The sequence below is a fragment of the Paramisgurnus dabryanus genome, chromosome 6 (assembly GCF_030506205.2).
Source record: "Paramisgurnus dabryanus chromosome 6, PD_genome_1.1, whole genome shotgun sequence".
Taxonomy (NCBI): Eukaryota; Metazoa; Chordata; class Actinopteri; order Cypriniformes; family Cobitidae; genus Paramisgurnus; species Paramisgurnus dabryanus.
The window spans coordinates 2,424,981-2,448,902 of NC_133342.1; the positions used below are offsets into that span (position 1 = coordinate 2,424,981).

Sequence of the window (23,922 nt, forward strand, 5' to 3'; positions counted from 1 at the left end):
GCGTTGCCATGGGAACAGCGTTCGAGATATCAAAAATCCCTTCGCAATTTATCATCTACAATGTCTCGTCATCATGTTGACCACTTCTGGTGTCAATCTCATGAATATTCTAGAAGGAGTATTTAAAAGAACATCGGCGTCAACTTAAAGGCTTAAATAAGCCTTTAAAATGAAAGTAAAGTTTGACGCGTTGCCATGGGAACAGCGTTTGAGATATCAAAAATCCTTTCGCAATTTATCATCTACAATGTCTCGGCATCATGTTGACCACTTCTGGTGTCAATCTCATGAATATTCTAGAAGGAGTATTTAAAAGAACATTGGCGTCAACTGAAAGGCTTAAATATGCCTTTAAAATGAAAGTAAAGTTTGACGCGTTGCCATGGGAACAGCGTTCGAGATATCAAAAATCCCTTCGCAATTTATCATCTACAATGTCTTGGCATCATGTTGACCACTTCTGGTGTCAATCTCATGAAAATCCTAGAAGGAGTATTTAAAAGTTTCCTGCATGCAACAGAAAGGCTTAAATATGCCTTTAAAATGAAAGTAAAGTTTGACGCGTTGCCATGGGAACAGCGTTTGAGATATCAAAAATCCCTTCGCAATTTATCATCTACAATGTCTCGGCATCATGTTGACCACTTCTGGTGTCAATCTCATGAATATTCTAGAAGGAGTATTTAAAAGAACATTGGCGTCAACTGAAAGGCTTAAATATGCCTTTAAAATGAAAGTAAAGTTTGACGCGTTGCCATGGGAACAGCGTTCGAGATATCAAAAATCCCTTCGCAATTTATCATCTACAATGTCTTGGCATCATGTTGACCACTTCTGGTGTCAATCTCATGAAAATCCTAGAAGGAGTATTTAAAAGTTTCCTGCATGCAACAGAAAGGCTTAAATATGCCTTTAAAATGAAAGTAAAGTTTGACGCGTTGCCATGGGAACAGCGTTTGAGATATCAAAAATCCCTTCGCAATTTATCATCTACAATGTCTCGGCATCATGTTGACCACTTCTGGTGTCAATTGCATGAAAATCCTAGAAGGAGTATTTAAAAGAACATTGCATGGAACTGTCAAAAAAAATCCAGCTTTGTGACTGACACACTTCCTGGCGCCTGGTGGTGGCGCTATACCCGGGAGCCACAATAGGCACATCGATGCGATCAGAATCTTCAGACGAACAAACACCCCGCGTGTCATCACAATAAGACATTTTTTGCCCTAGATATTAGACACTTCCTGTTTCTCTGATTTCGACACAACTTTGTCGCCTCGCCATGGCAGAACCGTTCGAGATATCAAAAATCCCTTCGCAATTTAGCAAGTCCAATGTCTCGACATCATGTTCACCACGTTTGGTGTCAATCGCATGAATCCCCTGGGAGGAGTATATAAAAGTTCAACGCATGCATTTTTTAAACAATCCAAAATAGCCGACTTCCTGTTGGGCGGAGCTTAAATGTTAGAGGGCGAAAGTTGTTCGGGTCGATGAGATCTATAAGCGTACCAAGTCTCGTACATGTGCGTACATTTTTGCCCGATCTGTGCATCAATGTTTTTTTTTGCATTACAGGGGGCGCTACAGAGCCCCTGTGCCACGCCCGTGTTCCAGCCTTTGGATTTCTGCGATGACGGACGACTCTGACGTCTGTGCCAATTTTCAAGAGTTTTCGAGTATGTTAAGGCCCCCAAAAAGTCCAAAAGTGTTAAAAAAAATAAAAAAAAAAAAAAAATAATAATAATAAAAATAATAAATCCGAGCAAAAACAATAGGGCTTCGCACCTACGGTGCAGGCCATTCTGGCCTGCTCCTCGGTGCTCGAGCCCTAATAATAATCCGAGCAAAAACAATAGGGCTTCGCACCTACGGTGCAGGCCATTCTGGCCTGCTCCTCGGTGCTCGGGCCCTAAATATAGCTGCAAGCAGCGATGGCGGGCCCTCGCACGTTTGTTTACCGCTACACGGTGCCTCCGAGAAAACGATGCACAGTGGGCATGTGCATCAAGTGGGTATATATCAGTGTACTCTTTCATGTTGCTACTGACCCATTTAGGTACAGTAGGTAAAAGAAACCCCATATTTTAGACAAACGGGGGCGCTAGTCAGTCACTAAATAGACACGCCTTTATCTGACGTTTTTGTCAACACTTAACAGCCGACAAATCAGATGTGTGTGCCAAATTTAAACTTAATCTACGCTGCCAAGAGCCTGAAATATGCCTGAAATAAAAGTAAGTTTGACGCGTTGCCATGGGAACAGCGTTCGATGTGTCAAAAATTCCTATGCAATTTAACATCTTCAATGTCTCAGCATCATGTTGACCACTTCAGGTGTCAATCGCATGAATCCCATACGAGGAGTATTCAAAAGTTCACAGCATGTAAATGTCAGCCTTAAATATGCTGGAAAATGAAAGCAAAGTTTGACTCGTTGCCATGGGAACAACGTTTGAGATATCAAACATCCCTTCGCAATTTATCATCTACAATGTCTCAGCATCATGTTGACAACTTCTGGAGTCAATCGCATGAAAATCCTAGAAGGAGTATATAAAAGAGCATCGCATGGAACTGTACGGCTTAAATATGCCTTTAAAATAAAAGTAAAGTTTGACAGGTTGCCATGGAAACAGCGTTCGAGATATCAAAAATCCCTTCGCAATTTATCACCTACAATGTCTTGGCATCATGTTGACCACTTCTTGTGTCAATCGCATGAAAATCCTAGAAGGAGTATTTAAAAGAACATCGCATGGAACTGTCAAAAAAATCCAGCTTTGTGACTGACACACTTCCTGGCGCCTGGTGGTGGCGCTATACCCGGGAGTCACAATAGGCACATCGATGCGATCGGAATCTTCAGACGAACAAACACCCCGCATGGCATCACAATAAGATATTTTTTGCCTTAGATATTAGACACTTCCTGTTTCTCTGATGTCGCCATAAATTTGTCGGCTCGCCATGGCAGAACCGTTCGAGATATCAAAAATCCCTTCGCAATTTAGCAAGTCCAATGTCTCGACATCATGTTTACCACGTTTGGTGTCAATCCCATGAATCCACTAGGAGGAGTATTTAAAAGTTCAACGCATTCATTTTTTAAACAATCCAAAATAGCCGACTTCCTGTTGGGCGGAGCTTAAATCTTAAAGTGCGAAAGTTGTTCGGGTCGATGAGATCTATATGCGTACCAACTCCCGTACATGTGCGTACATTTTTGCCCGATCTGTGCATCAATGTTATTTTTTTGCATTACAGGGGGCGCTACAGAGCTCCCTTGCCACGCCCATATTCCAGCCTTTGCATGAGCCTAGTGGCACGTGACTTTGACATCTGTGCCAAATTTCCGTTGTTTTCGAGCATGTTAAGGCACCCAAAGTGCACGCCAAGAGCTTAAATATGCCTGAAAATGAAAGTAAAGTTTGACGTGTTGCCATGGGAACAGCGTTCGAGATATCAAAAATCCCTTCGCAATTTATCATCTACAATGTCTCTGCATCGTGTTGACCGCTTTTGGTGTCAATCGCATGAAAATCCTAGGAGGAGTATTTAAAAGTTCACCATATGCAACTGTCAAGAAATCCACCTTTTGTGACTGCCACACTTCCTGGTGCCTGTTGGTGGCGCTATACCCGAGACTCAAAATAGGCATATCGATGCGATCGGAATCCTTGGCCGAACATACACACTGCGTTTCATCCCAATAAGACATTTTTTGCTTTAGATATTAGACACTTCCTGTTTCATTGAATTCGCCATAAATTTGTCGCCTCGTCATGGCAACACCGTTTGAGATATCAAAAATCCCTTCGCAATTTAGCAAGTCCAATGTCTCAGCATCATGTTCACCACGTTTGGTGTCAATCGTATGAATTCCCTAGGAGAAGTATTTAAAAGTTCATGACTGACACACTTCCTGGCGCCTGGTGGTGGCGCTATACCCGGGAGTCACAATAGGCACATCGATGCGATCGGAATCTTCAGACGAACAAACACCCCGCATGGCATCACAATAAGACATTTTTTACCTTAGATATTAAACACTTCCTGTTTCTCTGATTTCGCCACAACTTTGTCGCCTCGCCATGGCAGAACCGTTCGAGATATCAAAAATCCCTTCGCAATTTAGCAAGTACAATGTCTCGACATCATGATCACCACATTTGGTGTCATTCGCACGAATCCCCTAGGAGGAGTATTTAAAAGTTCAACGCATGCATTTTTTAAACAGTCCAAAATAGCCGACTTCCTGTTGGGCGGAGCTTAAATGTTAGAGGGCGAAAGTTGTTCGGGTCGATGAGATCTATAAGCGTACCAAGTCTCGTACATGTGCGTACATTTTTGCCCGATCTGTGCATCAATGTTTTTTTTTGCATTACAGGGGGCGCTACAGAGCCCCTGTGCCACGCCCGTGTTCCAGCCTTTGGATTTCTGCGATGACGGACGACTCTGACGTCTGTGCCAATTTTCAAGAGTTTTCGAGTATGTTAAGGCCCCCAAAAAGTCCAAAAGTGTTAAAAAAAATAAAAATAAAAAAAATAAAAAAAAAAATAAAAAAAAATATAGCTGCAAGCAGCAATGGCGTGCCCTCGCACGTTTTTTTACCGCTACACGGTGCGTCCGAGAAAACGATGCACGGTGGGCAAGGGCATCAAGTGGGTAAATATCAGTGGGCTATTTAATGTTGTTATTGAGCCATTTGGGGACTGTAGGTAACAGAAACCCCAAATTTTAAACAAACGGGGGCGCTAGTGAGCCACTTAAGAGACACGCCTATTTGTGACCTGTTTGTGCACACTTAACAGCCGAAAACTCTGATGTTTGTGCTGACTTTTAGGTTAATCTAAGCACGGCAAGAGTCCTAAATATGCCTGAAATAAATGTAAAGTTTGGGACGTTGCCATGGGAACAGCGTTCGAGATATCAAAAATCCCTTCGCAATTTATCATCTACTATGTCTCGGCATCATGTTGACCACTTTTGGTGTCAATCTCATTAATATTCTAGAAGGAGAATTTAAAAGAACATCGGTGTCAACTGAAAGGCTTAAATAAGCCTTTAAAATGAAAGTAAAGTTTGGCACGTTGCCATGGGAACAGCGTTCGAGATATCAAAAATCCCTTCGCAATTTATCATCTACAATGTCTCAGCATTATGTTGACCACTTCTGGTGTTAACCGCATGAATATCCTAGAAGGAGTATTTAAAGGAGCATCGGCCTCAACTGAAAGGCTTAAATAAGCCTTTAAAATGAAAGTAAAGTTTGGTGCGTTGCCATGGGAACAGCGTTCGAGATATCAAAAATCCCTTCGCAATTTATCATCTACAATGTCTCAGCATTATGTTGACCACTTCTGGTGTTAACCGCATGAATATCCTAGAAGGAGTATTTAAAGGAACATCGGCGTCAACTTAAAGGCTTAAATAAGCCTTTAAAATGAAAGTAAAGTTTGGTGCGTTGCCATGGGAACAGCGTTCGAGATATCAAAAATCCCTTCGCAATTTATCATCTACAATGTCTCAGCATTATGTTGACCACTTCTGGTGTTAACCGCATGAATATCCTAGAAGGAGTATTTAAAGGAACATCGGCGTCAACTTAAAGGCTTAAATAAGCCTTTAAAATGAAACTAAAGTTTGGTGCGTTGCCATGGGAACAGCGTTCGAGATATCAAAAATCCCTTCGCAATTTATCATCTACAATGTCTCAGCATTATGTTGACCACTTCTGGTGTTAACCGCATGAATATCCTAGAAGGAGTATTTAAAGGAACATCGGCCTCAACTGAAAGGCTTAAATAAGCCTTTAAAATGAAAGTAAAGTTTGGCGCGTTGCCATGGGAACAGCGTTTGAGATATCAAAAATCCCTTCGCAATTTATCATCTACAATGTCTCGGCATCATGTTGACCACTTCTGGCGTCAATCGCATGAATATTCTAGAAGGAGTATTTAAAAGAACATTGGCGTCAACTGAAAGGCTTAAATATGCCTTTAAAATGAAAGTAAAATCTGACGCGTTGCCATGGGAACAGCGTTTGAGATATCAAAAATCCCTTCATAATTTATCATCTACAATGTCTCAGCATTATGTTGACCACTTCTGGAGTCAATCACATTATTTCCCCAGGAGGAGTATTTAAAAGTTTACCGCATGCAGCTGTAAGGTTTAAACATGCCTTAAAAGTGAAAGTAAAGTTTGACAGGTTGCCATGGGAACAGCGTTCGAGATATCAAAAATCCCTTCGCAATTTATCATCTACAATGTCTTGGCATCATGTTGACCACTTTTGGTGTCAATCGCATAAACATTGTAGGAGGAGTATTTAAAAGAACATCGCATGGAACTGTCAAAAAAAATCCACCTTTGTGACTGACACACTTCCTGGCGCCTGGTGGTGGCGCTATACCCGGGAGTCACAATAGGCACATCGATGCGATCGGAATCTTCAGACGAACAAACACACCACGTGTCATCACAATAAGACATTTTTTGCCTTTGATATTAGACACTTCCTGTTTCTCTGATGTCGCCATAAATTTGTCGCCTCGCCATGGCAACACCGTTCGAGATATCAAAAATCCCTTCGCAATTTAGCAAGTCCAATGTCTCGACATCATGATAACCACGTTTGGTGTCAATCGCATGCATCCTCTAGGAGGAGTATTTAAAAGTTCAACGCATGCATTTTTTAAACAATCCAAAATAGCCGACTTCCTGTTGGGCGGAGCTTAAATGTTAGAGGGCGAAAGTTGTTCGGGTCGATGAGATCTATAAGCGTACCAAGTCTCGTACATGTGCGTACATGTTTGCCCGATCTGTGCAACAATGTTTGTTTTTGCATTACAGGGGGCGCTACAGAGCCCCCGTGCCACGCCCGTGTTCCAGCCTTTGCCCGGTCGCAATGACGGACGACTTTGACGTGTGTGCCAAATTGCAAGAGTTTTCGAGTATGTTTAGGCACCCAAAATGGCCAAAAGTGTTAAAAAAAAAAAAAATAAAAAAAAAAAAAAAAAAAAAAATAATAATAATCCGAGCAAAAACAATAGGGCTTCGCACCATTCGGTGCAGGCCATTCTGGCCTGCTCCTCGGTGCTCGGGCCCTAATAATAAATTCTAACAAAACCAATAGGGCTTCGCACCATTCGGTGCAGGCCATTCTGGCCTGCTCCTCGGTGCTCGAGCCCTAATAATCCGAGCAAAAACAATAGGGCTTCGCACCTTTCGGTGCAGGCCATTCTGGCCTGCTCCTCGGTGCTCGAGCCCTAAATAATAATCCGAGCAAAAACAATAGGGCTTCGCACCTTTCGGTGCAGGCCATTCTGGCCTGCTCCTCGGTGCTCGAGCCCTAAATATAGCTGCAAGCAGCAATGGCGGGCCCTCGCACGTTTTTTACCGCTACACGGTGCGTCCGAGAAAACGATGCACGGTGGGCAAGGGCATCAAGTGGGTAAATATCAGTGGGCCATTTAATGTTGTTACTGACCCATTTGGGGACTGTAGGTAAAAGAAACCCCACATTTTAGACAAACGGGGGCACTAGTGAGCCACTTAAGAGACACGCCTATGTCTGACCTTTTTGTGCACACTTAAAAGCCGACAACTCTGATGTGTGTGCCAACTTTAAGGTTAATCTAAGCACGTCAAGAGCCTTAAATATGCCTGAAATAAAAGTAAAGTTTGCGGCGTTGCCATGGGAACAGCGTTCGAGATATCAAAAATCTTTTTACAATTTATCATCTACTATGCCTCAGCATCATGGTGACCACTTTTGGTGTCAATTGCATGAATATTCTAGAAGGAGTATTTAAAAGAACATCGGCGTCAACTTAAAGGCTTAAATAAGCCTTTAAAATGAAAGTAAAATCTGACGCGTTGCCATGGGAACAGCGTTTGAGATATCAAAAATCCCTTCGCAATTTATCATCTACAATGTCTCAGCATTATGTTGACCACTTCTGGAGTCAATCACATTATTTCCCCAGGAGGAGTATTTAAAAGTTTACCGCATGCAGCTGTAAGGTTTAAATATGCCTTAAAAATGAAAGTAAAGTTTGACAGGTTGCCATGGGAACAGCGTTCGAGATATCAAAAATCCCTTCGCAATTTATCATCTACAATGTCTCGGCATCATATTGACCGCTTTTGGTGTCAATCGCATGAATATTCTAGAAGGAGTATTTAAAAGAACATCGGATGGAACTGTCAAAAAAATCCACCTTTGTGACTGACACACTTCCTGGCGCCTGGTGGTGGCGCTATACCCGAGAGTCACAATAGGCACATCGATGCGATCGGAATCTTCAGACGAACAAACACCCCGCGTGTCATCACAATAAGACATTTTTTGCCTTAGATATTAGACACTTCCTGTTTCTCTGATTTCGCCATAAATTTGTCGGCTCGCCATGGCAGAACCGTTCGAGATATCAAAAATCCCTTCGCAATTTAGCAAGTCCAATGTCTCGACATCATGTTCACCACGTTTGGTGTCAATCGCATGCATCCTCTAGGAGGAGTATTTAAAAGTTCAACGCATGCATTTTTTAAACAATCCAAAATAGCCGACTTCCTGTTGGGCGGAGCTTAAATGTTAGAGGGCAAAAGTTGTTTGGGTCGATGAGATCTATATGCGTACCAACTCCCGTATATGTGCGTAAATTTTTGTCGAATCTGTGCCCCAATGTTTGTTTTTGCATTACAGGGGGCGCTACAGAGCCCCCGTGCCACGCCCGTGTTCCAGCCTTTGGATTTCTGCGATGACGGACGACTCTGACGTCTGTGCCAATTTTCAAGAGTTTTCGAGTATGTTAAGGCACCCAAAAAGTCCAAAAGTGTTAAAAAAAAAAAATAAAAAAATAATAATAAAAAATATAGCTGCAAGCAGCGATGGCAGGCCCTCGCACGTTTGTTTACCGCTACACGGTGCCTCCGAGAAAACGATGCACAGTGGGCATGTGCATCAAGTGGGTATATATCAGTGTACTCTTTCATGTTGCTACTGACCCATTTAGGTACAGTAGGTAAAAGAAACCCCATATTTTAGACAAACGGGGGCGCTAGTCAGTCACTAAATAGACACGCCTTTATCTGACGTTTTTGTCAACACTTAACAGCCGACAAATCAGATGTGTGTGCCAAATTTAAACTTAATCTACGCTGCCAAGAGCCTGAAATATGCCTGAAATAAAAGTAAGTTTGACGCGTTGCCATGGGAACAGCGTTCGATGTGTCAAAAATTCCTTTGCAATTTAACATCTTCAATGTCTCAGCATCATGTTGACCACTTCAGGTGTCAATCGCATGAATCCCATACGAGGAGTATTCAAAAGTTCACAGCATGTAAATGTCAGCCTTAAATATGCTGGAAAATGAAAGCAAAGTTTGACTCGTTGCCATGGGAACAACGTTTGAGATATCAAACATCCCTTCGCAATTTATCATCTACAATGTCTCAGCATCATGTTGACAACTTCTGGAGTCAATCGCATGAAAATCCTAGAAGGAGTATATAAAAGAGCATCGCATGGAACTGTACGGCTTAAATATGCCTTTAAAATGAAAGTAAAGTTTGACAGGTTGCCATGGAAACAGCGTTCGAGATATCAAAAATCCCTTCGCAATTTATCACCTACAATGTCTTGGCATCATGTTGACCACTTCTTGTGTCAATCGCATGAAAATCCTAGAAGGAGTATTTAAAAGAACATCGCATGGAACTGTCAAAAAAATCCAGCTTTGTGACTGACACACTTCCTGGCGCCTGGTGGTGGCGCTATACCCGGGAGTCACAATAGGCACATCGATGCGATCGGAATCTTCAGACGAACAAACACCCCGCATGGCATCACAATAAGATATTTTTTGCCTTAGATATTAGACACTTCCTGTTTCTCTGATGTCGCCATAAATTTGTCGGCTCGCCATGGCAGAACCGTTCGAGATATCAAAAATCCCTTCGCAATTTAGCAAGTCCAATGTCTCGACATCATGTTCACCACGTTTGGTGTCAATCCCATGAATCCACTAGGAGGAGTATTTAAAAGTTCAACGCATTCATTTTTTAAACAATCCAAAATAGCCGACTTCCTGTTGGGCGGAGCTTAAATCTTAAAGTGCGAAAGTTGTTCGGGTCGATGAGATCTATATGCGTACCAACTCCCGTACATGTGCGTACATTTTTGCCCGATCTGTGCATCAATGTTATTTTTTTGCATTACAGGGGGCGCTACAGAGCTCCCTTGCCACGCCCATATTCCAGCCTTTGCATGAGCCTAGTGGCACGTGACTTTGACATCTGTGCCAAATTTCCGTTGTTTTCGAGCATGTTAAGGCACCCAAAGTGCACGCCAAGAGCTTAAATATGCCTGAAAATGAAAGTAAAGTTTGACGTGTTGCCATGGGAACAGCGTTCGAGATATCAAAAATCCCTTCGCAATTTATCATCTACAATGTCTCTGCATCGTGTTGACCGCTTTTGGTGTCAATCGCATGAAAATCCTAGGAGGAGTATTTAAAAGTTCACCATATGCAACTGTCAAGAAATCCACCTTTTGTGACTGCCACACTTCCTGGTGCCTGTTGGTGGCGCTATACCCGAGACTCAAAATAGGCATATCGATGCGATCGGAATCCTTGGCCGAACATACACACTGCGTTTCATCCCAATAAGACATTTTTTGCTTTAGATATTAGACACTTCCTGTTTCATTGAATTCGCCATAAATTTGTCGCCTCGTCATGGCAACACCGTTTGAGATATCAAAAATCCCTTCGCAATTTAGCAAGTCCAATGTCTCAGCATCATGTTCACCACGTTTGGTGTCAATCGTATGAATTCCCTAGGAGAAGTATTTAAAAGTTCATGACTGACACACTTCCTGGCGCCTGGTGGTGGCGCTATACCCGGGAGTCACAATAGGCACATCGATGCGATCGGAATCTTCAGACGAACAAACACCCCGCATGGCATCACAATAAGACATTTTTTACCTTAGATATTAAACACTTCCTGTTTCTCTGATTTCGCCACAACTTTGTCGCCTCGCCATGGCAGAACCGTTCGAGATATCAAAAATCCCTTCGCAATTTAGCAAGTACAATGTCTCGACATCATGATCACCACATTTGGTGTCATTCGCACGAATCCCCTAGGAGGAGTATTTAAAAGTTCAACGCATGCATTTTTTAAACAGTCCAAAATAGCCGACTTCCTGTTGGGCGGAGCTTAAATGTTAGAGGGCGAAAGTTGTTCGGGTCGATGAGATCTATAAGCGTACCAAGTCTCGTACATGTGCGTACATTTTTGCCCGATCTGTGCATCAATGTTTTTTTTTGCATTACAGGGGGCGCTACAGAGCCCCTGTGCCACGCCCGTGTTCCAGCCTTTGGATTTCTGCGATGACGGACGACTCTGACGTCTGTGCCAATTTTCAAGAGTTTTCGAGTATGTTAAGGCCCCCAAAAAGTCCAAAAGTGTTAAAAAAAAAAAAAAATAAAAAAATAAAAAAAAAAATAAATAAAAATATAGCTGCAAGCAGCAATGGCGGGCCCTCGCACGTTTTTTTACCGCTACACGGTGCGTCCGAGAAAACGATGCACGGTGGGCAAGGGCATCAAGTGGGTAAATATCAGTGGGCTATTTAATGTTGATATTGACCCATTTGGGGACTGTAGGTAAAAGAAACCCCACATTTTAGAAAAACGGGAGCGCTAGTGAGCGACTTAAGAGACACGCCTATATCTGACCTTTTAGTACACACTTAAAAGCCGACAACTCTGATGTGTGTGCCAACTTTTAGGTTAATCTAAGCACGCCAAGAGCCCTAAATATGCCTGAAATAAAAGTAAGGTTTGGGGCGTTGCCATGGGAACAGCGTTTGAGATATCAAAAATCCCTTCGCAATTTTTCATCTACAATGTTTTGGCATCATGTTGACCACTTCTGGAGTCAATCGCATGAATATCCTAGAAGGAGTATTTAAAAGGACATCGGCGTCAACTGAAAGGCTTAAATATGCCTTTAAAATAAAAGTAAAGTTTGACGCGTTGCCATGGGAACAGCGTTTGAGATGTCCAAAATTCCTTCGCAATTTAGCGTCTACAATGTCTCAGCATCATGTGGACCACTTCTGGTGTGAATCACATAATTTCCCTAGAAGGAGTATTTAAAAGAAAATTGCATGCAACTGTCAGGCTAAAATAAGCCTTTAAAATGAAAGTAAAAAGTTTGACGCGTTGCCATGGGAACAGCGTTCGAGATATCAAAAATCCCTTCGCAATTTATCATCTACAATGTCTCAGCATCCTGTTGACCACTTTTGGTGTCAACCGCATGAATATCCTAGAAGGAGTATTTAAAAGAACATCGGATGGAACTGTCAAAAAAATCCACCTTTGTGACTGACAAACTTCCTGGCGCCTCGTGGTGGCGCTATACCCGAGACTCACAATAGGCACATCGATGCGATCGGAATCTTCAGGCGAACAAACACCCCGCTTGGCATCGCAATAAGAATTTTTTTGCCTTAGATATTAGACACTTCCTGTTTCTCTGATTTCGCCATATTTTTTTTGCCCCGCCATGGCAGAACCGTTCGAGATATCAAAAATCCCTTCGCAATTTAGCAAGTCCAATGTCTCGACATCATGTTCACCACGTTTAATGTCAATCCCATGAATCCACTAGGAGGAGTATTTAAAAGTTCAACGCATTCATTTTTTAAACAATCCAAAATAGCCGACTTCCTGTTGGGCGGAGCTTAAATCTTAGAGTGCGAAAGTTGTTCGGGTCGATGAGATCTATATGCGTACCAACTCCTGTACATGTGCGTACATTTTTGCCCAATCTGTGCATCAATGTTATTTTTTTGCATTACAGGGGGCGCTACAGAGCTCCCTTGCCACGCCTATATTCCAGCCTTTGCATGAGCCTAGTGGCACGTGACTTTGACATCTGTGCCAAATTTCCGTTGTTTTCGAGCATGCTAAGGCACCCAAAGTGCACGCCAAGAGCTTAAATATGCCTGAAAATGAAAGTAAAGTTTGACGTGTTGCCATGGGAACAACGTTCGAGATATCAAAAATCCCTTCGCAATTTATCATCTACAATGTCTCAGCATCGTGTTGACCGCTTTTGGTGTCAATCGCATGAAAATCCTAGGAGGAGTATTTAAAAGTTCACCATATGCAACTGTCAAGAAATCCACCTTTTGTGACTGCCACACTTCCTGGTGCCTGTTGGTGGCGCTATACCCGAGACTCAAAATAGGCACATCGATGCGATCGGAATCCTTGGCCGAACATACACACTGCGTTTCATCCCAATAAGACATTTTTTGCTTTAGATATTAGACACTTCCTGATTCATTGAATTCGCCATAAATTTGTCGCCTCGTCATGGCAACACCGTTTGAGATATTAAAAATCCCTTCGCAATTTAGCAAGTCCAATGTCTCAGCATCATGTTCACCACGTTTGGTGTCAATCGTATGAATTCCCTAGGAGAAGTATTTAAAAGTTCATGACTGACACACTTCCTGGCGCCTGGTGGTGGCGCTATACCCGGGAGTCACAATAGGCACATCGATGCGATCGGAATCTTCAGACGAACAAACACCCCGCATAGCATCACAATAAGACATTTTTTACCTTAGATATTAAACACTTCCTGTTTCTCTGATTTCGCCACAACTTTGTCGCCTCGCCATGGCAGAACCGTTCGAGATATCAAAAATCCCTTCGCAATTTAGCAAGTCCAATGTCTCGACATCATGATCACCACATTTGGTGTCATTCGCACGAATCCCCTAGGAGGAGTATTTAAAAGTTCACTGCATGCATTTTTTAAACAGTCCAAAATAGCCGACTTCCTGTTGGGCGGAGCTTAAATGTTAGAGGGCGAAAGTTGTTCGGGTCGATGAGATCTATAAGCGTACCAATTCTCGTACATGTGCGTGAATTTTTGCCCGATCTGTGCATCAATGTTTTTTTTTGCATTACAGGGGGCGCTACAGAGCTCCCTTGCCACGCCCGTGGTCCAGCCTTTGCCCGGACCTGATGGCCGACGACTCTGACGTGTGTGCCAAATTTCAAGAGTTTTCGAGTATGTTAAGGCACCCAAAGTGGCCAAAAGTGTTAAAAAAAAATAAAAATAAAAAAAAAAACAATAATAATCCTAAGGAAAACAATAGGGCTTCGCACCTTTCGGTGCAGGCCATTCTGGCCTGCTCCTCGGTGCTCGGGCCCTAATAAATATAGCTGCAAGCAGCAATGGCGGGCCCTCGCACGTTTTTTTACCGCTACACGATGCGTCCGAGAAAATGATGCCCGGTGGGCAAGGGCATCAAGTGGGTAAACATCAGTGGGCTATTTTTAATGTTTTTACTGAGCCATTTGGGGACTGTAGGTAAAACAAAAACCCCACATTTTAGACAAACAGGGGCGCTAGTGAGCCACTTAAGAGACACGCCTATATCTGACCTTTTTGTGCACACTTAACAGCTGACAACTCTGATGTGTGTGCCAACTTTAAGGTTAATCTAATCACGCCAAGAGCCTTAAATATGCCTGAAATAAAAGTAGTTTGCGGCGTTGCCATGGGAACAGCGTTCGAGATATCAAAAATCCCTTCGCAATTTATCATCTACAATGTCTCGGCATCATGTTGACCACTTCTGGTGTTAATCGCATGAATATCCTAGAAGGAGTATTTAAAGGAACATCGGCGTCAACTGAAAGGCTTAAATATGCCTTTAAAATTAAAGTAAACTTTGACGCGTTGCCATGGGAACAGCGTTTGAGATATCAAAAATCCCTTCGCAATTTATCATCTACAATATCTCGGCTTCATGTTGAACACTTTTGGTGTCAATTGCATGATTATTCTAGAGGAAGTATTTAAAAGTTAACTGCATACAACTGTAAGGCTTAAATATGCCTTTAAAATGAAAGTAAAGTTTGACACGTTGCCATGGGAACAGCGTTTGAGATATCAAAAATCCCTTCACAATTTATCATCTACTATGCCTCAGCATCATGTTGACCACTTTTGGTGTTAATCGCATGAATATCCTAGAAGGAGTATTTTAAAGAACATCGGCATCAACTTAAAGGCTTAAATAAGCCTTTCAAATGAAAGTAAAGTTTGACGCGTTGCCATGGGAACAGCGTTTGAGATATCAAAAATCCCTTCGCAATTTATCATCTACAATGTCTCGGCATCATGTTGACCACTTCTGGCGTCAATCGCATGAATATTCTAGAAGGAGTATTTAAAAGAACATTGGCGTCAACTGAAAGGCTTAAATATGCCTTTAAAATGAAAGTAAAATCTGACGCGTTGCCATGGAAACAGCGTTCGAGATATCAAAAATCCCTTCGCAATTTATCATCTACAATGTCTCAGCATTATGTTGACCACTTCTGGAGTCAATCACATTATTTCTCCAGGAGGAGTATTTAAAAGTTTACCGCATGCAGCTGTAAGGTTTAAATATTCCTTAAAAATGAAAGTAAAGTTTGACAGGTTGCCATGGGAACAGCGTTCGAGATATCAAAAATCCCTTCGCAATTTATCATCTACAATGTCTTGGCATCATGTTGACCACTTTTGGTGTGAATCGCATAAACATTCTAGGAGGAGTATTTAAAAGAACATCGCATGGAACTGTAAAAAAAAATCCACCTTTGTGACTGACACACTTCCTGGCGCCTGGTGGTGGCGCTATACCCGGGAGTCACAATAGGCACATCGATGCGATCGGAATCTTCAGACGAACAAACACACCGCGTGTCATCACAATAAGACATTTTTTGCCTTTGATATTAGACACTTCCTGTTTCTCTGATGTCGCCATAAATTTGTCGCCTCGCCATGGCAACACCGTTCGAGATATCAAAAATCCCTTCGCAATTTAGCAAGTCCAATGTCTCGACATCATGTTCACCACGTTTGGTGTCAATCGCATGCATCCTCTAGGAGGAGTATTTAAAAGTTCAACGCATGCATTTTTTAAACAATCCAAAATAGCCGACTTCCTGTTGGGCGGAGCTTAAATGTTAGAGGGCGAAAGTTGTTCGGGTCGATGAGATCTATATGCGTACCAACTCTCGTACATGTGCGTACATGTTTGCCCGAACTGCGCAACAATGTTTGTTTTTGCATTACAGGGGGCGCTACAGAGCCCCCGTGCCACGCCCGTGTTCCAGCCTTTGCCCGGTCGCAATGACGGACGACTTTGACGTGTGTGCCAAATTGCAAGAGTTTTCGAGTATGTTTAGGCACCCAAAATGGCCAAAAGTGTTAAAAAAAAAAAAAAATAAATAAAAAAAAAAAAAAAAAAATAATAATCCGAGCAAAAACAATAGGGCTTCGCACCATTCGGTGCAGGCCATTCTGGCCTGCTCCTCGGTGCTCGGGCCCTAATAAATTCTAACAAAACCAATAGGGCTTCGCACCATTCGGTGCAGGCCATTCTGGCCTGCTCCTCGGTGCTCGAGCCCTAATAATAATCCGAGCAAAAACAATAGGGCTTCGCACCTACGGTGCAGGCCATTCTGGCCTGCTCCTCGGTGCTCGAGCCCTAATAACTCCTTGAAGAACAATAGGGTCCTCACACCCCGGTGTGCTCGGGCCCTAAATATTTGGGGAATAAAGGGGTAACAACCAGGAAAAATACAAATAATACTAACAAATAAAAACTGCGCAAGTACAGCAAATTTATAGCATACATTTCTGTAATTATAATTTACTTATAAAGTACATACATGTAATTTTAAGGGAACAATTTATAATTTTTTTTGGACCAAAGGGGTAACAAGTGCCACTTTAATTTACAGCCCGCAGATTCTGTACTTACTCTGTAACTACGTGAAACAAGGGGGTAAATAATTTTGACACAAAACAGTACACAAAACAGTAACTACAGAAAATACACTCTTAGAAAGGATGTGTTAATTTTTTACACATCTTTGTGTGTTAAGTTTTTAACACATTATGTGTAATTTCAACACATTATATATCATTTTGTGTTGATTTTGTGTTAAAATATAACACAAGTTGTGTTAAAATATAACACAAGTTGTGTTAAAATATAACACAAGTTGTGTTAAAATTAACACAAAATGTGTTGTTTCCATAATAACACATAGATGGGTGGATTTTGGGACAACGCATTTAGTGTGTCGTCCCAGAATCAACACTAATGTGTTGTTTTTAACACATTTGTTCTAAGAGTGTAGTTCTAGTTTTGCTTGCTTTGTTTTCACCAAAGTTGCCTTGCCTATTTTTAATTTTGCTTGATGACCCAACAAATTCCTGTACTCTTTTTCTTTCTTAAGGTAAGTAACCTTTATTGAAAATTCTAAATAAATTGTATCGTACTAATAAATAGCATAAACACATTAACTGAATTTTAAGTTTTGTTTAGTAATCTAAAATACATACTGCATATATTATTTGTATTTTTCCTGGTTGTTACCCCTTTGTTCCCCAAATATTTTAAATTGTTCCCTTATAATTACACGTACATACTTCATAAGTATACTATAATTACAGAAACATACGCTGTAAATTCGCTGTACTTACGCAGTACTTTACTGCATATATTATTTGTATTTTTCCTGGTTGTTACCCCTTTGTTCCCCAAATATTATAAATTGTTCCCTTATAATTACACGTACGTACTTCATAAGTAAACTATAATTACAGAAACATACGCTGTAAATTCGCTGTACTAACGTAGTACTTTCCGGGCTGTAATCTAAAGCGTTACCATTTGTCTCCCTCAGATTATCGCCAGGTCACTGCAGATCCAAACACAGCAAATAAACGTCTCTGTTTGTCTGGTGGGAAAAGAGTGATTACTTACACTCGCAGAGGCCAGCCGTATCCTGATCATCCAGACAGATTTGATGCTTATCTTCAGGTGTTGTGTAGTGAGAGTGTGAATGGACGCTGTTACTGGGAGGTTGAATGGTGTGGTGCGGTGTATATATCAGTGTCATATAAGAGCATCAACAGGAAGGGATGGGGTCATGACTGTGTGTTTGGACGTAATGATGAGTCCTGGAGTTTGATCTGCTCCGACTCTATTTGTTCATTTTGGCACAATAACATTGAGACTAAACTCCCAGTAGTGCTCAGATCTTCTAGAATAGGAGTGTATTTGGATCACAGTGCAGGATCTCTGTGCTTCTACAGCGTCTCTGACACAATGACCCTCATCCACAGAGTCCAGACCACATTCACTAAACCTCTCTATCCTGGGTTTGGGTTGGTTAGTACTACGATACAATCAAAAGTAAAACTGTGTGAAATGAAGACATTATAGCTGGTTTGTAATGAATCAGTAAGAGTGAGATGTTATTGTAAAGTAACATGAGAGATTTTATTATTCTCAAATCGTTGATTGATCAGATGAATCAATGCTTGTAAAGTAAAAGTGGGAAAACTATAAAATAACGTAAATTGACGACAACAACAGCAAAAATAATATATAATGTTACCCATGTAAAAGTAACTTGTTTAATTTAAATAAAACAGTTGAAACAAAACTGATAGGCCTATTGTGGTGTTTTATTTAATACATTAATATTCTCACTTAGTTTGATTTCAGATTTCATGCACATAACTTATCAAACTTTAGTTTAGATTCAGAGTCTTCCCATTAAACATTTATTAAACAGTAAGACACCACAAAGAGAGTAAAATGGTAAACAAGACTTCTGCTGAAATTGTGATTCTTGGCAGCGAAGAGTCAAAGTATGGAGGAGTAAGAGTGCAAAAATTATAAATAAATACATGTACAAAGAAATATATAAAACAAACATAAATAAATAAATACAAAAAGAAATATGCAGAGAAATATAAAAACAAACATAAATGAGTGTTGCAACTTTGATTTCTTTATTTTTGTATTAAAATATTTTTAAAACATTTAAAACATTTTATAGGCTACTCTTGCATTACATAAGCAGTTATGACAGAGACGCTCCAAAATGTATGAGGCATTTCATTCACTGACGAGGCGGGGTAGATTTGAGACTTTGTGTTGGTCCCCGACAATTTGCAAAACGATAGAATCACGCACATCCAAATTAAATACGGGTGCAGGATCAAATAAATATATAAGTAACAAAAGAGAAAGATCCGCACACCAAAAAGCTCCCTTTCACATTATTTATTGGAGTGACGTTTCGGGTCTCTACGACCCTTCCTCAGACTCAGGTCCCCGACAATTTGCCTGCTGATAGGAGAGAGGTGTCCGCCTGGACGGGCCATGTGTTGCAGCTTGCACTGGTGTTTGAGAGGGGCATGTTGGAAAAAAAACACAATGTATTTAGCGGGTTGCTTTCATATTCCGGTCTTAGCTATTGCCTGTACATTTTATGCTTTATTTTTAAAGCGTGTACTGAATTTTGTCTTTTAATATCACTGTCTTACTCCGCGCAATGCAGTGTCTTTATAATGTTTTACTATTGGAGAACCCTTAACGCGAAACGTGTTGCCTTATATTTTATGCCAATCTGCTTGTCTTTACATAGTAGCCTACGCCTGCATTTTGTCATAACTTTATTATGATGTGTAAACGACAGAAAGCAATGACCATTTGCCTGCTGATAGGAGAGAGGTGTCCGCCTGGATGGGCCATGTGTTGCAACTTGTGTCACGGAAAGGAGCAGACCACCGACTGGGTGCGTCTCGCTCCTTCCCACGTTCCACCTCGAGGAGGTCCCAAAAGCACCCCAATGACCAAACAACAAGAGATAAGTACTTTTAAAACAATCAACTTTATTTAAATTAGTTAAAACCAAAATGGGGAATGGGAAAGGGAATCTAAAAATCTCACTTCTCGCCCTCAGGGGGAGTATTACGGGGCCAAGGATGTTGGAGGGGAGAAGCCTTCTCTGCGGGGACAAGAACCACAGGGCAAGGGCCGGGCGGAGCTCCTTCGTCCGCGGCCCACCTCCTGCGTGTGTAAGACTTCCCGTGGCGCGCCTCGGTCCTCCTGAGGGCAGAATAAAACACAGGCGATACTCACCTAGGTCCACGCTAGGTGAGTATCGCCTTCGCATTGCAGTTTCTCTAAGGCTGTGGATCGCTACTGGGTAAGTGTGCTACTGTAAAGGTAAGTACCTTCTTCGTTCTGCAGGTTCTCTAGGGCTGCGAGGCGTGACTGGGTAAGTTAGCTTTTGCTACGGTAAAGGTAAGTATCTTCTTCGTTCTGCAGGTTCTCTAGGGCTGCGAGGCGTTACTGGGTAAGTTAGCTTTAGCTACTGTAAAGGTAAGTATCTTCTTCGTTTTGCCGTTTCTCTAGGCTGTGGGTCGTTATTGGGTAAGTTAGCTTTTAGCTAATATGCAGGTATCATCTGAATTTAGATCTGCTTCCTCACCATACCTCACTCTGGGTTTCTACGTGACTCCTGCTGGACACCGCTACAGAGCGTATCTGGGTGGGTTGGGCACACACCGTCGCGGCGGCCCCTGATGGCATCCACAAAAGGTCCAATACCCTCCTAAGGTGAGTATGGACGACAAGGACACAGCATAACACTTCAAGAAAGCTTTGTGTACTCACGTCAAATTCAATCACTCACTCGTTGCACAGCACACACTCCAGTGAATAAGTTAGGGTCCGTACTCCTCTCCAGGTGGACCTGGCCCTGGGTAGCGGGGTTGAATGGTACGGGCCACGCAGCACAGCGCCTCAACCTGATGGCAAACTCTCACAGTCCAGAGTTAGTTTAATGCACAACCCTCGGCTCGCCCACCTACTGCACACGTCTAGCGGGGCCGCTTAGAACCGGGTTACACTCGCCTTTAGCATACAAGCATTCAATACTAGTTGCTGATTTTCTGTTACTCACAGTTGGCGGTCTCCAGTCGATCCCTTTCTCGATGCACACACCTCTCGGCTCGCCCACCTGCTGCACACATCTAGTGGGGCCGCTTAGGAATGGGTTACACTCTCCTTTAACATACAAGCATTCAAATATTAGTTGTTAATTTACTGTTACTCACAGTTGGCGGTCTCCAGTCGATCTCTCTCTCTCTCAATACACACGCCTCTCGCTTCGCCCACCTGCTGCACACATCTAGTGGGGCCGCTTAGAAATGGGTTGCACTCTCCTTTAACATACCAACATTCAGCATTAGTTGTTGATTTACTTCTACTCACAGTTGACGGGCTTCCAATCGATCTCTCCCTTTTCCCTCAGGGCGCCTCTGAAGTAAACAACGCCGTGGACACAGAGCTCCCGATCCTTTGTGAGGACAACAACACACCAAAGGTGCCAATAAGTACGTTTCCGTTCAAGAGGTTCTTACTTGACTGTTGAACAGTGTTTCTTCTCTCTCCACAGCTCCCAGCCATAGCAGAACTACGTATTCCAGCACCCAAACGACTCACAACCCAGCCGGCATCCGCAGCGTATATCCAACGCAATCAAACTTCCCCCCTCAAAATCAAAACCCTCGGTTCGTATCACGGTTCTTTGGTCACGGTTCTCGGTTCAGTACGGTTCTTGTTGTTATTTTTTCTTTACATTTTTAACACTCCAGAAATGTATTATCTTATGAATGTATTAATTATCCATAATTTAGGATACAGTATTAAAAAAAAGTTATATCATGTAATGATGCACAAACTGAATTTGACTTTAAGGACATTATTGGGACCATCTCTGAGGAAAGCCAGGTGAGATTTTGATAGAGCAAGAGGGAAGACATTGATGATTTCAACATGCTTTTCATTTATTTGGCAAAAAAGAGAATGTGTATTGCCATCTACATGAACTTTTATGTGCATTTTTAGCACACAAAGATAACTTGCATTTATCAAAATGCCAACTTCAGTGTAGCTCTTAGATTTATCACTGAGAGGCTGCTTAAATTCTGCAGAGAGAATATGTGGACGAGAGAGAAACATAACGTTTACACGTAATATTTACATCCGTCTCTTTTGTCCACTTTTTACCACTTCTGTCCTGATTACTTTGAGGGGCAATTTCTGAAATAAGATCGCGCAACTTTCACACGCTAGCAAAATGAAACTACGCGGAAATCAGCCGCCTTAATTTTATCAATGAAAGGCTAAAAATAGCGCTGAATACGAAAAGACGTAAAACATTGTGTTCAGTACCTCAGATTATATAAATGGTCGGAGAGAAGGCGGTCTCCTGTGGCTGTTCGAGCACATTCAACCCATAGACTGCAGTTCAATCTATTGTTTTATTTCCGCTGTCATCATAGGTAACATGAAATAAAAATATGTTTCCACACACCAAACTTATACGACGCTGGCGCATCCTCCAACTGCGGGCAGACTTCCTTTTCTCTCCCACTTGCCATTTCTACACGTAACATAACCTGCAGTACTTAATACTCCAAACCAGTCACCTCTTCTTTCGCGCGAAAGGGAAACACGCTATCTGAGGTCACATACAGGGCATGAGACTACATTGCGCATGGCATGAACCGTTGAACCGTGCGGCACACACGCGCTCCGAACCGAGACAAGCGAACCGAACGGTTCGGATTTTTTCATGGACCGTGCCACCCCTACCGTTTATTTGCCTCTCCTCGACGTGACTCGCCCAATCGTCATTCGCCACGTCACTCACGCAGCTGTACCGTGTTGTGGTGATTGCGGGGGATCCCCGGGAAACCCGGAAGTGTTGGTGTTCATGCAAACCGGCCCGGGCGGAACTCTCTCGCCCTACTTTTGGTTCCGCCTGATCTAGTCACTCCGTGACACTTACGCTGGTGTTTGAGAGGGGCACATGTGAAGAGGAGAGTGAGCCCACGAAAGCACAGTATTTCAGGCATATGAATGATTACATCATGGGTTGTTCATACAAAATTAAGAAACGCGAATGTTAAAGTGATACGCATCAGTGAAAGTGCGTGTGGTTTTTCTCCTTATCGTGCACAAACCATGTCGACATCAAGCTCTATTAATGATCTATCAGTGTACTGGATTATTTCACGTGCACACCCTATCGTGTCTCACTGTCTGTTACCAGACCTGTTAAAGATGCGGTTTCTGTAAGGTGTGCAAGAATCCTGAACGGATGTTTATAAGGTGATGTCCGGGGTAAAGAGTATGCATGCTTATCCTGTAAATACAGTGATATTAAATTACTTAAACTGTGATTTTTGCCATCTCGCCTCAACATTCATTTCACTTGCACTACACTTAAAATCACGTCCACGCTCTTCCCTTGCGTGTCATTTTGTAAGAGCAAAGTTGTGGCCTCAGAACACGTGTCTACAATACTGTAGCATTGCCACTCTGTGCTCCATTGCTATTGCTTATGTATTAACATATTAGACACAGAAATTTAGAAATAAATGTGTGTGGAAATAAATATATGTAGAAATAAATAAACGTGGAAATAAATAAATGTTAACATAAATAAATACATAAATGTGAAAATTAATAAAAGAATAAATAAAAATGTATAATTAAATACAGAAATAAATGTTTTAAAAATATTTTAATACAAAAATAAAGAAATCAAAGTTGCAATACTCATTTATGTTTGTTTTTTATATTTCTCTGCATATTTATTTTTTGTATTTATTTATTTATGTTTGTTTTATATATTTCTTTGTACATGTATGTATTTATGTATGTATGTATTTATTTATTTATAATTTTTGCACTCTTAGTCCTCCATACCATCAACCTCTTCTCAAATCAGCAGCAAATATGAAGAGTTTCATTGCAAAACGAAATAACTCCTTTTTTTTTTTTTTTCGGAAATCTCGTTTTTTGGTTGTGCATTCCAACTAATATCAATTCAACTGCAGTTGGTTTGTTTTGATTTAAACCTTCATAACTTAATAAATACAGCTAAGTAGCACCATAAAGCAAAATAATAACATGATAACATAATAATAAACAT

The 23,922-nt window shown here is 41.7% G+C and overlaps 1 protein-coding gene across 1 annotated transcript in view; it reads left to right on the top strand.

Moving 5' to 3' along the window:
- Positions 1–18,508, top strand: part of LOC135744191 (E3 ubiquitin/ISG15 ligase TRIM25-like) — a 44,667-nt gene extending 26,159 nt beyond the window's left edge. Inside the window, exon 7 of the mRNA XM_065262171.2 lies at positions 17,803–18,508. Coding sequence (XP_065118243.1) covers positions 17,803–18,344 — 542 coding nt within the window. The 3' untranslated portion in view covers positions 18,345–18,508. The remainder of the gene's footprint in view (positions 1–17,802) is intronic.
- Positions 18,509–23,922: the final 5,414 nt, after the last annotated feature.